The sequence below is a fragment of the Hyla sarda genome, chromosome 10 (assembly GCF_029499605.1).
Source record: "Hyla sarda isolate aHylSar1 chromosome 10, aHylSar1.hap1, whole genome shotgun sequence".
In the NCBI taxonomy this organism is placed as follows: domain Eukaryota; kingdom Metazoa; phylum Chordata; class Amphibia; order Anura; family Hylidae; genus Hyla; species Hyla sarda.
In genome coordinates this window covers 42,825,799-42,840,108 of record NC_079198.1, presented here as the reverse complement: position 1 = coordinate 42,840,108, position 14,310 = coordinate 42,825,799, and the positions used below count along the sequence as shown (strand labels likewise).

At 42.6% G+C, this 14,310-nt stretch overlaps 1 protein-coding gene across 6 annotated transcripts in view; it reads right to left on the bottom strand.

The window, feature by feature from the left end:
* The window catches only part of C2CD2L (C2CD2 like), a 260,267-nt gene that overhangs the window by 10,232 nt on the left and 235,725 nt on the right, over positions 1-14,310 (bottom strand). For all 6 annotated transcript variants that reach the window (XM_056544589.1, XM_056544588.1, XM_056544591.1 and 3 more), the window contains 2 exons: positions 11,165-11,298; positions 10,792-11,056 (listed from right to left, as the gene is read on the bottom strand). In XM_056544589.1, coding sequence (XP_056400564.1) covers positions 10,792-11,056; positions 11,165-11,298 — 399 coding nt within the window. The remainder of the gene's footprint in view (positions 1-10,791; positions 11,057-11,164; positions 11,299-14,310) is intronic.

Here is a 14,310-nt window from a genome sequence, read left to right as displayed (position 1 = left end):
TCAAGAGAAAGGTAGCTCTACTTGGAATAGAAAGGAACTGTACAAAAAAGATGGTTTGCATCTTTCTCTCAAAGGAACAAACGTACTCAGTTAACAATTCCAAGAATTTGCTAAGGAGTATTTAAACTAGGAAGGGGGGGCAAAAGAGTGAAAATCCATGAGTCCAATTGCCCCCTGAAACAATGCCAGAACGTGTCAGTAGCCCAGAAGTTAAGAAATGACAAGCTCAGAGTCCTGTCTACAAATGCCCGCAGTCTAGGTAATAAAATCAATGAACTTGGGTCAATAATGGCATCTGAGAATGTAGATTTAGTGGCTGTTACTGAGACATGGTTTAATGAAAGGAATGAATGGGACATATCCATACCAGGGTACTCTTTATACAGAAGAGACAGAGAAGGCAAGAAAGGAGGAGGAGTGGCCCTATATGTGAAAGATAGCATAAAATCAAACCTAATACAAGTTAGTGAGGCAACCACAGAGTCAGTTTGGGTTACGTTGCAGTTTGGTAATCATGCAGTAACTTGTGTAGGTGTGATATACAGACCACCTGGCCAAGTTAAAGATTATTTACTAGTTGAAGAAATATATAAAATGATAATGAAAGGAGAAGTTATCATTATGGGAGACTTCAATCTTCCGGATATAAACTGGAAAACCAAAATAGCAAGTTCTGCCAGGAGAAAAGATATTCTAAATTCCCTACTGGGATTATCTCTACAACAAGTGGTTGAGGAGCCAACGCGGAAGGAGGCCATTTTGGATTAGGTATTCACAAATGGGGATTTGGTATATGATGTTATTGTTGGCGAAAGTTTGGGATCTAGTGATCACCAATCAGTGTGGTTTAATATACGAACAGTGAAGGAGTCACACCACACAAAAACAAAAGTTTTAGATTTTAGAAAAACAGACTTTTCAAAAATGAGATTAGTCATAAATGCGTCCCTATCAGACTGGAACAAATTACATGGAGTTCAGGAGAAATGGGACTACTTTAAAGACACTTTATTGAAGGCAACAGAAAATTTCACTAGACTTGTCAGTAAAAGCAGAAAAAGGAAGAGACCACTGTGGTACTTAGCAGAAGTGGCCAAAATCATAAAAAAAACTAAAAACTAGCATTTAGTAATTATAAAACAACCCAGAGCAATGAAGATAGGGAAATCTACAAGACTAGGCAGAAAGAGGCCAAGCAAGTTATAAGAACTTCTAAAGCACAGGCAGAAGAAAAACTAGCTCAGTCTGTGAAAAAAGGGGATAAGACATTCTTCAGATATATAAATGAAAAAAGGAAATCAAAACAAGGAATAACTAAATTAAAAACAAAGGAAGGAAGATATGTAGAAGAGAATAAGGGGCTAGCCGACTGCCTTAATGAATACTTATGTTCAGTTTTTACAGAAGAAAAAGGACCTCCATTAGAGAGAAAAACAAAGGAATCGTTTGATGCATGTGTCTTTACAGAGGAAGAGGTTCTACGTTTGCTTTCTAAAGTGAAGACAAATAAATCACAGGGGCCTGATGGGATACACCCAAAATTATTAAAAAAGAGTTTAGTGGTGAGCTAGCAAAACCGTTAGCAGATTTATTTAACCAATCAATGGTAACAGGAGTCGTCCCGGAAGATTGGAAATTAGCAAATGTTGTGCCCATTCACAAGAAAGATAGTAAGAGGAATCAAGCAACTATAGGCCAGTAAGTCTGACATCAATACTGGGGAAATTAATGGAAACCCTACTAAAGTATAGGATTGTGGAACATCTAAAATCCCATGGATTGCAAGATGAAAAACAACATGGGTTTACTTCAGGGAGATCATGTCAAACAAATCTTATTGATTTTTTTGACTGGGTGACAAATAATAGATGGCGGAGGGGCAGTACACATCGCATATCTAGATTTTAGTAAGGCTTTTTACACTGTCCCACATAGAAGACTTATCGATAAACTACAGTCATTGAGCTTGGACTCCAATATTGTTGAGTGGATTAGGCAGTGGCTGAGTAACAGACAACAGAGGGTTGTAGTCAATGGAGAATATTCAGAGCAAGGTCTTGTCACCAGTGGGATACCTCAGGGATCTGTACTGGGACCAATATTGTTTAATATCTTCATTAGTGATATTACAGAAGGTCTCGATGGTAAGGTATGTCTTTTTGCTGATGACACAAAGATATGTAACAGGGTTGATGTTCCTGGAAGGATCCGCCAAATGGAAAAGGATTTAGGCAAACTAGAAGAATGGTCAGAACTCTGGCAACTGAAATTTAATGTGGATAAGTGCAAGATAATGCACCTGGGGCGTAAAAACGCTCAGGCAGAATATAGATTATTTGACACAGCCCTGACCTCAGTATCTGAGGAGAGGGATTTAGGAGTATTTATTTCAGAAGACTTAAAAGGTAGGAAGACAATGTAATTGAGCAGCAGGAAATGCTAGCAGAATGCTTGGATGTATAGGGAGAGGTATAAGCAGTAGAAAGAGAGAAGTGCTCATGCCGCTGTACAGAACACAGGTGAGACCTCAATTGGAGTAGTGTGAGCAGTACTGGAGGCCGTATCTCCAGAAGGATATAGATACTCTAGAGAGAGTTCAGAGAAGAGCTACTAAACTAGTACATGGATTGCAGGATAAAACGTACCAGGAAAGGTTAAAGGACCTTAACATGTATAGCTTGGAAGAAAGAAGAGACAGAGGGGATATGATAGAGACTTTTAAATACATAAAGGGAATCAACATGGTAAAGGAGGAGAGCATATTTAAAAGAAGAAAGAGAGGACATAGTTTTAAATTAGAGGAGCAAAGGTTTAAAAGTAATATCAGGAAGTATTACTTTACTGAGAGAGTAGTGGATTCATGGAATAGCCTTCCTGCAGAAGTGGTCGCTGCAAATACAGTGAAGGAGTTTAAACACGCATGGGATAAGCATAAGGTTATCCTTCATATAAGATAGGGCCGGGGACTATTCATAGTATTCAGATTATTGGGCAGACTAGATGGGCCAAATGGTTCTTATCTGCCGACACATTCTATGTTTCTATGGGTCTGATTACTGGCGATCACGGGGCCGGAGCATTATGACGTCACGGCCCCGCCCCTGTGTGAAGTCATGCTATGCCCCCTCAATGCAAGCCTATGGGAGCGGGCCTGACAGCTGTCATGCCCCCTCCAATAGGCTTGCATTGAGGGGGCGGAGCGTGAAGTCACATGGAGGCGGGACTGTGACGTCACAATGCTCCGGCCCCGTGATCGCCAGTAATCAGACCCAGAACGAGCATGCTCCGGGGACTGATTCTAACGGGGTGCTGCGTGCAAGATCACGGGTGTCCCCAGCAGCAGGACACCCGCGATCAGGCATCTTATCCCCTATCCTTTGGATAGGGGATAAGATGTCTTAGTGCCGGAGTACCCCTTTAACTTAATATTTGGTTGTACACCCTTTGGAAAAAATAACTGAAATCAGTCTCTTCCTATAACCATCAATAAGCTTCTTACACCTCTCAGATGGAATGTTTGACCACTCTTCCTTTGCAAACTGCTCCAGGTCTCCTATTGGAAGGGCGCCTTTTCCCAACAGCAATTTTAAGATCTCTCCCCAGGTGTTCAATGGGATTTAGATCCGGACTCCTTGCTGGCCACTTCAGAACTCTCCAGCACTTTGTTGCCATCCATTTCTGGGGACTTTGACATATGTTTGGGGTCATTGTCCTGCTGGAAGACCCAAGATCTCAGACGTAAATCCAGCTTTCTGACACTGGGTTGTACAGTGCGACCCAAAATCCGTTGTTAATCCTCAAATTTCATGAAGCCCTGCACACGTTCAAGGCACCCAGTGCCAGATTCAGCAAAAAAATAAAAATAAAACAATTGAACCTCCACCATATTTCACTGTTGGTACTGTGTTATTCTCTTTGTAGGCCTCATTCCATTTTAGATAAGCAATAGAATGATGTGCTTTACCAAAAAAGCTCTATCTTGGTCTCATCTGTCCACAAGACATTTTCCCAGAAGGATTTTAGCTTACTCAAGTTCAGTTTGGTAAAATGTAGTCTTGTTTTTTAAGTCTCTGTGTCGGCAGTGGGGTCCTCCTGGGTCTCCTGCCATAGCTTTTCATTTCATTTAAATGTCGACGGATAGTTTGCGCTGACACTGATGCTCCCTGAGCCTACAGGACAGCTTGAATATCTTTGGAACTTGTTTGGGGCTGCTTATCCACCATCTGGACTACCCTGCGTTGACATCTTTCATCAATTTTTCTCTTCAGTCCACGCCCAGGTAGATTAGCTACAGTGCCATGGGTTGCAAACTTCTTGATAATGTTGCGCACTGTGGACAAAGGCAAATCTAGATCTCTGGAGATGAACTTGTAACCTTGAGATTGTTATTTTTTCCTCAATTTTGGTTCTCAAGTCATCAGACAGTTCTCTTCTCCTCTTTCTGTTGTCCATGCTTAGTGTGGCACACACAGACACACAATGCAATGACTAAGTGAACTTCTCTCCTTTTTATCTGCTTTCAGGTGTGATTTTTATATTGCCCACACCCGTTACTTGCCCCAGGTAAGTTTAAAGGACCATCACATGCTTGAAACAATCTTATTTATCCACAATTTTGAAAGGGTGCCAATAATTTTGTCCGGCCCATTTTTGGAGTTTGGTGTGACATTATGTCTAATTTGCTTTTTTTCCTCCTTTTTTGGTTTAGTTCCAATACACACAAAGGGAATAAATATGTGTATAGCAAAACATGTGTTACTGAAAAATTTCAGGCGTGCCAACATTTACAGCCATGACTGTATTTATCTATAAATTACCTTACCATATATCTAGTATTACTCCTAGTATGGATTTATGTAATTATTTTCTGATATGAGTTTATTCTCTTGGAAGCCTAACTCTCCATAAACATTATACCTTTTACTCAAAGGTCACACACTCAATTAACAACTACATATTTACATGGAGCAATTAATCATCTCTCCGCAAGTCAAGGCAGGCTTGCTAACTGCATTTCTTCTGATTCCACCTACGGTCGTAACTAGCATGTATCCATTCATAAATTTCTAGTTGGATCTCATGCAGGTGTAGACAATTGACGGCATTTGCTTCTCTTTCATTTACGGTATAGTGTCGTTGAATGTGTTTTGCCATAGAACGTGATAGGGCGACTCAGCACTTTTCAGTGCTTGAGCATCACAGCCCCATCACATTCTATTGGCTGACACTTGCACACTCGCCCCCTACCATTGGTTACTGCAGGGGCTGGGGGGCAGGGGGGGGGGATGAGAGTGTCACGTGACATATATATTTATCCCCAACAGTTCATTGCAGTGTGACTTCGGCTACCACAGCAAGAGGATGTCTCCTGCCATGAGGGGGTATCAGTGTGTAAGCGCAGAGGCTGACAGTGAACCCTTTCCCTGCCATGTCAGCCGCAGCGCTTCTCACCCAGCAGTCCCCACATCAGGGAATGAATGGTCAGCCGCAGCGCTCTGTCCCCACATCGGGAAACTAATCATATGTGACCCGCAGGCGCTGCTCTGCTCCCCCCCCCAAAGAAAACATGCCGCAGCGCTCTGTCCCCGTCCACATCGAGCAACTAATCATATGTGACCCACGGATGTTGCTCTGCTTCTCTCCCCCAGCAGCTTCACAGGGAACCATGCGCCCGCGGGGGACATCAGTGTATAAGCGCAGAGGCTGACAGTTAACCCCTTCCCCGCCATGGGGACCGTGCGCCGCGGGGGAATCTGCTATCATGATTCACCCCACGGGCACTCTGTCCCCATGGCAGGGGAATTCGTAACATGTCAGCCGCAGCGCTTCTCACCCAGCAGTCCCCACATCAGGGAATGAATGGTCAGCTGCAGCGCTCTGTCCCCACATCGGGAAACTAATCATATGTGACCTGCAGGTGCTGCTCTGCTCCCCCCCCAAAGAAAAGCAATGTCCCCGCATTGGGGAAAGTGTTAACTGTGAGCTGCACATTCTCCCCATGTGGTGGAATGAATGATTTGTGAGCCGCACTGCAGAGCTTCTGATCCCCTTCCCCGCTCGGGCTTTCAGTGCTCGGGGACGGGGATCAGAAGCTCTGCGCCCACGGCTGCCAGTCGCCGTCAGCGCTTGCAGGGGGAGGCGAAAGTTTCTGTTCTCTGATCCCCGATCGGGGGAACAGAAGCCCTGCGCCCGCGGCTCACAAAGCATTAATTCCCCTAAGTATGGGTAATGTGCAGCTCACAGTTAACCCTGTGGGGACACCTTTTTTGGTGGGGGGGGGGAGGGGAGAAGCAGAGCAGCGCCCGCGGGTCACATATGATTAGTTGCCAGATGTGGGGACAGCACGTCGTGGCTGTCAATTCATTCCCTGATGTGGGGACTGTGGGGCGAGAAGCTGACAGTGCGCCCGCGGGGGAATAACGATAGCTCTGCGGCTGACCTGTTACTAATTCCCCCGCTATGGGGACCGTGCGCCCGTGGGGGGGCAATCATGATAGCTGATTCCCTAGATTACCCCTGCGGGCACATGGTCCCCATGGCGGGAAGTGGTTAACTGTCAGCCGCTGCGCTTATACACTGATTTCCCCCGTGGGCGCTGTGTCCCCCATGAAGCTTCAGCTATCACAGCAGGAGACATCCTCTTGCTGTGGTAGCCAAAGTCGCAATGCAATGAACAGTGTTGGGGATAAATATTTATGTCATGTGACACTCGGACGTGACATTCTATGTCAGCCAATAGAATGTGATGGGGCTGTGATGCTCAAGCACTGAAAAGTGCTGAGTCACCCTATCACATTCTATGGCAAAACACATTCTACGGGACTACAACAGCATCACCGGTCTGGTTTGTATAACGGAGCTTACTAGCTGCTCGATAATCTGTTCACAGTATAAGATCTTATCAAACATGTTGTCAACCTATGCACAAAAGAATATACATAAAATATCCTTTAGCATAATGTTTATATAGCGTATGCACTTTCAGCAAGGTACAAACCTTTTGCTTCAATTTAAATATATGCATTTTTTTATCTGAACAGTGGTTTTAATCCAAATGGTGTTCATATGCTTTGCATGGTGTTTATATTTCTATGTTAAAATGATTTACATATATATCTTTCTTTTATTTATTGTATCAAATTTTAGTCTATTTTGCATGTGTAAAAAAACTTATCAACCGTGGTTGTGAAAATCTTTTCAACGCGGATGGCGTCTGTATCCAATCCACTTTTCCAACATATTACTGTTCAAGCACTGTTAATCTGAGTAGACCTCGAGAGGATTTGGAGTCTGTCACCAATATTCGACAAAGATGTCCAGCGATTGTATGGGCTAGTGATGGTATTGTGCCCACAGCACAACCATATCTGATAAGCAGACTACCTTATCTGAGCAGCCCAGTTTCACCCACCTTACCACACTAGGAAGCACACCTGTGTTTTATTTTTATCTTCTTTAAACCCTTAATTTGTCACACAATGTCAACAATTTTGTATCATCCCACTGATGTTATCCTGAAGGTAAATGTAACATGTAATCAAAAAACTACTCTTTGGTTGCTGGTTACAGGTGGAGAGGTCCAGAAGATATGTTTGATTATCAGACACTTGACTTTTGGATTCTCCAATGTTATTAATCATGGCTGATATATAGCCGAGATTCAGGGTTGAGACCAGGAGAATTAGCTGTACTTTACTAAAGGTTAGAGCAGTCGCATAAAGGGCAGCTGTGTTGGTGTGGTAGATACCATGTCCATTCTTGGTATCTTACAGAACTTCTAGAACAGGGGTTATCATCAAATATTTCTGAAACAGGTCATCATCAGTAGTGTCTGTCAAAGTTTTAATGTTGCCTTTAGCTATTGTTGATTATCAGATAGCTGCTGCTTCTTGTCTGTTCAACGGCATTTACTAGGTTCACTCCCTAGCCACGTGTTTAGGTTACAAACATGTCTCTACATCCGAGCACTCATTTGGCACATCATCACAATAAGTAGGTGGATTTCCTTTGCTACTCACGTTAAACACAGAATCCATATAGCAAAATGTCGAAAGTTTTATGCATCTGGTTTGTGATATAATTGTGTAATAACTCTCGCACAAGTTTTAAGCCCGTAGAGCTATATTTGTGGGAGGCGCAAATCTATTTAAACACCCCTAGCACTTCCGTTAGGGACATGGGTGGCATCTACAGGCACAGCCAACTCTCCCTCTTTCTTAAATCTTTTTTTGCAGGGTATGCCCTATAGGCGTGCCCTCGTCCGCGGTTATGGCACACCTCTAACCGCTTGGTAAAGATTAACAATGTATAGGTAAGCATATTACACTTTAAGCCACAAGCACAAAAAAATATTTCATAAGATTTAGAAGCCAAAGGGGAACTTTCTTGAACAAGAGAGACAAATCTTCCTAGTAATGGCGATAGGGCCTAGAGGCACAAATTGCAGAGGGACATGGGAAGTGGACCAGAGGAGGGAGTTGGGATAAATCGGGGCAAACCTGAGTTTTTACACTTACATCCACTTTTTGTTGAGGCAATTATTAAAGATAGATTGGAGGGTCGTTTTCAGGTCCTTCACAGATGCAGAAAGCCCCCTCACTCCAAGGCTATAATCACATGGCAGAATTTCTACACATCTGCACCAATTCTGCGTCCGCATTCATTTGGTTGGTTTGTCTTATGTGGATTTCTTGCGGAATCCCATATGCGTAAATTCTTAAGTGTGAATGGGAGTACAGAATCCCACTAAAGTCTTCTAAGCTTTAATTTGATGTGTAATTCGCATGCAGAATCCCACATGCAGAAATTCTGCTGTGTGAATATAGCCTAATATTGTGCCTCTGCCCCTTTATCTAGATCCTCCAAATGGCAGGTAGATTCTTGCAGCATGCTGCTGTAGGAGAGAGAGATATTTAAAGCATATCATCATGAGAGTTTTCAAGAGTCCACATGGTCTGTCACATGCGTAATATCCTGGCGAAGGGCAGAAATTTCAGAAGGACATATTTACTTCACTTCAGCAACCAGCAACTATAAGTCATCCTTGAGGGGCAAACATTGTAACAACTTATGACACTCAGATGGTTTGGGTGGCTGTGCAGTACAATCTTCCAGAAGTCACTCCGAGGGGGAGTGCTAAGAGTCCTTAGCAGAGGCAAGAATAGAAGGGGTCGCTCAAAATCATTATCAGGAGGCTCATTCCAGGTGGACAAATTCACTTGGGAAGCAGGAGGCCCTCGATTTTATTACAGATAGATGACCACTTTTTAGGAGCCATGATGAGTCCCAGAGGGTGAAGAGAGACTAGCAGACAGAGGGAGGCAAGATATGGCCCTAAGAGAAGGTACAAGGAGAGTCCAAGGGGGCAGTGGAGGAGAGCAGAAGTGAGAAGGAGGTTGAGATTTGGGGACAGGTAGCCATAAATTAAATGCTGTATTAGGGCCTGGAGTGTGAAGGAGGCCACACAATCCCTAGATGGAGGAGGGGAAAGGGCTAGGATGTGCATACTCACCAGGCTCAGCAGTAAGACGTGTCCCCATTGGAAAAAGCTGTCCACTGGGAGCAAGTACGGACAGCACAGCTGAGTAGGAGGGAGTTAGGAGTGGCATCACAGCAGTGAAGCCACAGGGAGCAGGGCTGTGCAGCTAGAGGCAAGACGGTGCCAGCATTGTCGTACAGGCCAAATTGGAAAGCACCAGTAAAGGAAATAAAAGCAAGAAAACCACCACAATCCACACAGTCTGGGGTGGTGTGATATCACGGAGACACCCCCCTTCCACCCTGAAGGAAGCCTGAAGAATATATTGAGGGTGTATTTTCAATAATGTGGGCACATGGAGAAATAGGGGGACATTTACTAATCTAGTCTATTCTGGGTATGCTTATAGACCAGGATATGTGGTAGTCTCCTGTCTATTGTGCTCCTAATTTATCAAAGGTCTCACAGCCCTTGATAAATTCTGTGCTCAGACTTCAGGGTCTACAGCTTAAACTGCATTTACCTGCTCCAACATGGTCGGACATTTCAGCGTATTTTTGGGCAGATGTGACTTGTCGCACAAAAGTCGCACTTGATAAATTCAGCACCAATGCATTTTCCAATGCATTTCAGTCTAAAATAGACTTGCACGCATCATGTTCTAAAAATCCTCTACAGCAAAAGTCGCAGAAAAGTCGCACATATTTAGACTGCGACTTTCTGTGCGACAAATTTAGACAGGAAAAACCAGTCTAAATCCTTTGATAAATCTCCCCCATAGAGTTTATTATTCACATAATGATGTCCAGAAAGAAAAAAAGGCAACTAACATAATAGTCAAGTAACAAAATATGGCCTAAGCGTAATAAACTCAGGGGTGCATTTCCTCCATTTCAGAGTCTATGCACAAAAAAGAAGATTTCTTAATCTTACGCTTTACGCAAAGTTGTGATAACTTTGGCCATGCCTACTTCTCTCCATTGTATGCAGCATGTGTGTTCTCATGGCCATGGCCAGGGCTTTCACTCAAATATAACACCTCCTAATTAGGCATACTTATGGGCTGAATAGGTGAGATTACAGACCTTAGTGCGGTGACTACTTGGTCCAGATTAACATACAACGCAGGAGGATTTTTAAAGCTTCTTTTCTCCTCTTTACCAGAAGAGGCAGGAAATGAAAGCATAGTAGAAAACATTATCTTTGTGAGTAAAATTTTTGGTACCAGTTACAGGGTGTGTTAACTGATGACATGTTCCCTTTAAATTAGTGAACTAAGTCAAAATAAAATCAGACAATTTCAGACTACTTACCTTTGTGATCTTTAAGGCTGCGAGTTTCCAAGGCTCCAGTAGAGCCAGTTTCAGAATCCACATCATCCAGGGATGGTCGATCTGAAATATCTGACCTTGTGGCATCATCCGTGTCCTGATTGTGGGACCCTGCCACCTCAGAAGAAAATTCAGCAGAGCCCTCCGTTAATGATTCTTGAAAACATGTGGAAGTGCCATGCATTGAGGCATCCATGGAAGCTGCATATCCCAGAGAAAGAGCCATCTCATCATCAGCAATTGGTACCTGTAGAAGAAAAGGTAATTAAAAAAAAAATGCAATATAGTAAAATATGGAGGAAAGTAAAGCCAAACATTAGTCGTGGGTTCAGTGGGTTGTCTTTTTAAATGATACTTTTGACACTCCCGATATAATCAGTGTGCTGCGCTTGGTGGGGGTCCTCTTGGATGACTTATTGCCAGGTTCGGTTAACTGCCTAATAGCCGTCTCTGCCACAGGATCTAGCTTAATGGAGGACGGAGAGCCACCTGATTATAAAAAAAAAAAAAAAAAAGTACAAGTCTTAGCATTCTGTCTAATTTCCCACAAACTGACATCTAATCTTCACGCTGGCAGGTTTAACAAACTACACTGTTGTGATTACAAGCTATCAGGGGGCTTCTTGCTCTCACTCTCCCATGAATAACCACACTTACATTCCTCCCCTCTCCCCCTTTACAGGTTATCCTATAGCTCTGACACACATCCTCTTCCGCTAAATACCAGAAAAATTGTATTGGCTACAAAAAATTTTTGTGCCTGCAAATGCACCAAAGCACCCAGAAAGACATGTGAAATTAATCAGGGTTAGTAGATATTGGTTGACTGGAAATTATTTGCATTTTTATCTTCTTATTTGTAATCAATAGGTCACGATGGGATATATCACACAAAGGGGTACTCGACTGGAAAAAATGTTTTTTAAATCAACTGGTGCCAGAAAGTTAAACACATTTGTAAATTATTATAAACAAAATGGAGAGGCTCCTGTCTATCTGACAATCACCGAGGACCCGAGCAACCCAACACACACCTATACCCACGGTGTATAAAAATAGGATCAATATGGAAAAAATAATAAATGGGGCTCAAGGGTCAAAGATATCTGGTTTAATTGATAAGTATTTATTAATATAAAATATAAAAAAGAACCAAATAGGGATGTACAGGGCCCTTGTACCTCCCTAATTAATTAAATAACGATAAAATATAATAATCCCAATATAAAAACTAATAACAACTATAAAATTGATATGCAATTTGAGCCTGTAATATCAATATAAAGATCTCCTGATCTTGAGGAACAGCACAGTATAAATGTTCATTCAAAAAACTCTTGTTTCCGGAGATCTTCAATATAGAAAAAATAAAATGTATCCGCTACAAGTAATCAGTTGATGCGGTAGTGCTGTATCCGTCCAAATCTTGGCAACTAATTTCACCAACACAGTGATACAATGTGGCACTTTGTAAACAGTGGACAGTCATTCAAAATCACTCTTTAAGCATTTCTGCGTATGACATACATCAAAGAAGCCAGTTGGCAATACATTACATATAATGCTCACCACTCCGAAATGTCAAGGATCTCCCTTCAGTATAGTCCTGGGGGCCGGCTGTTAAGCGTCTTATGGCCGGTGCCTTGCCTCTATCAGGGATCGTGCTGCTGGAGTCTCGGCCAACTCCTAAAATCGCAGCACTCGGTGGTGGGCACCGTTTGGGGGACTGCAGCGCTGTCAAGCGGAGTCCCTTGGTCTGACCAACTTGAAATGATGGTGGTCTATAGACCTCAAGTCCTTATTGCAGATGGTCCAATTGGCTTCTCACTGGTAGTTATTATATGCGATAAGCAGAGTGAATAACCCGGCGGCGTTCCTCGTGCAAAGTTCGCGCGCTCGGGATATGGTTCACTGTGATGAATGCCTTGGATCTGGCGAATGATTGCTTATTCTCTCAGAAGAGTGTTCTTTAATAACAGGCTCAATATCGCAATGACTGAATTGCTGGACGCGTTTCAAAACCTTCCTCGGTTTTTTCTTCATGTTCACGTTCCGCTGCTGAAGAAAAAACCGAGGAAGGTTTTGAAACGCGTCCAGCAATTCAGTCATTGCGATATTGAGCCTGTTATTAAAGAACACTCTTCTGAGAGAATAAGCAATCATTCGCCAGATCCAAGGCATTCATCACAGTGAACCATCTCCCGAGCGCGCGAACTTTGCACGAGGAACGCCGCCGGGTTATTCACTCTGCTTATCGCATATAATAACTACCAGTGAGAAGCCAATTGGACCATCTGCAATAAGGACTTGAGGTCTATAGACCACCATCATTTCAAGTTGGTCAGACCAAGGGACTCCGCTTGACAGCGCTGCAGTCCCCCAAACGGTGCCCACCACCGAGTGCTGCGATTTTAGGAGTTGGCCGAGACTCCAGCAGCACGATCCCTGATAGAGGCAAGGCACCGGCCATAAGACGCTTAACAGCCGGCCCCCAGGACTATACTGAAGGGAGATCCTTGACATTTCGGAGTGGTGAGCATTATATGTAATGTATTGCCAACTGGCTTCTTTGATGTATGTCATACGCAGAAATGCTTAAAGAGTGATTTTGAATGACTGTCCACTGTTTACAAAGTGCCACATTGTATCACTGTGTTGGTGAAATTAGTTGCCAAGATTTGGACGGATACAGCACTACCGCATCAACTGATTACTTGTAGCGGATACATTTTATTTTTTCTATATTGAAGATCTCCGGAAACAAGAGTTTTTTGAATGAACATTTATACTGTGCTGTTCCTCAAGATCAGGAGATCTTTATATTGATATTACAGGCTCAAATTGCATATCAATTTTATAGTTGTTATTAGTTTTTATATTGGGATTATTATATTTTATCGTTATTTAATTAATTAGGGAGGTACAAGGGCCCTGTACATCCCTATTTGGTTCTTTTTTATATTTTATATTAATAAATACTTATCAATTAAACCAGATATCTTTGACCCTTGAGCCCCATTTATTATTTTTTCCACATTTGTAAATTACTTCTATTAAAAAAATATTAATCATTCCAGTACTTATTAGATCCTATTTGCTCCACAGGAAGTTCTTTTCGTTTTGAATTTCCTTTCTGTCTGACAACAGTGCTCTCTGCTGACACCTCCAGTACTTATTAGCTGCTATTTGCTCCCCAGGAAGTTCTTTTCCTTTTGAACTTCCTTTCTGTCTGACCACAGTCACTGCTCTCTGCTGACACCATTGTTCATTTTAGGAATCTGCTCCGACAGAAAGGAAATTCAAAAAGAAAAGAACTTCCTGTGGTGCATATAGCAGCTGATAAGTACTGGAAGGATTAAGATTTTTCAATAGAAGTAATTTACAAATATGTTTAATTTTCTGGCACCAGTCAATTAGAAGAAAAAAAAAAAAGAAGGTTTTCCAGTTCCCCTTTAAGTTTTGTATAAAAGCAAATACTGTCACATTCCCAGAAAGAGAAAA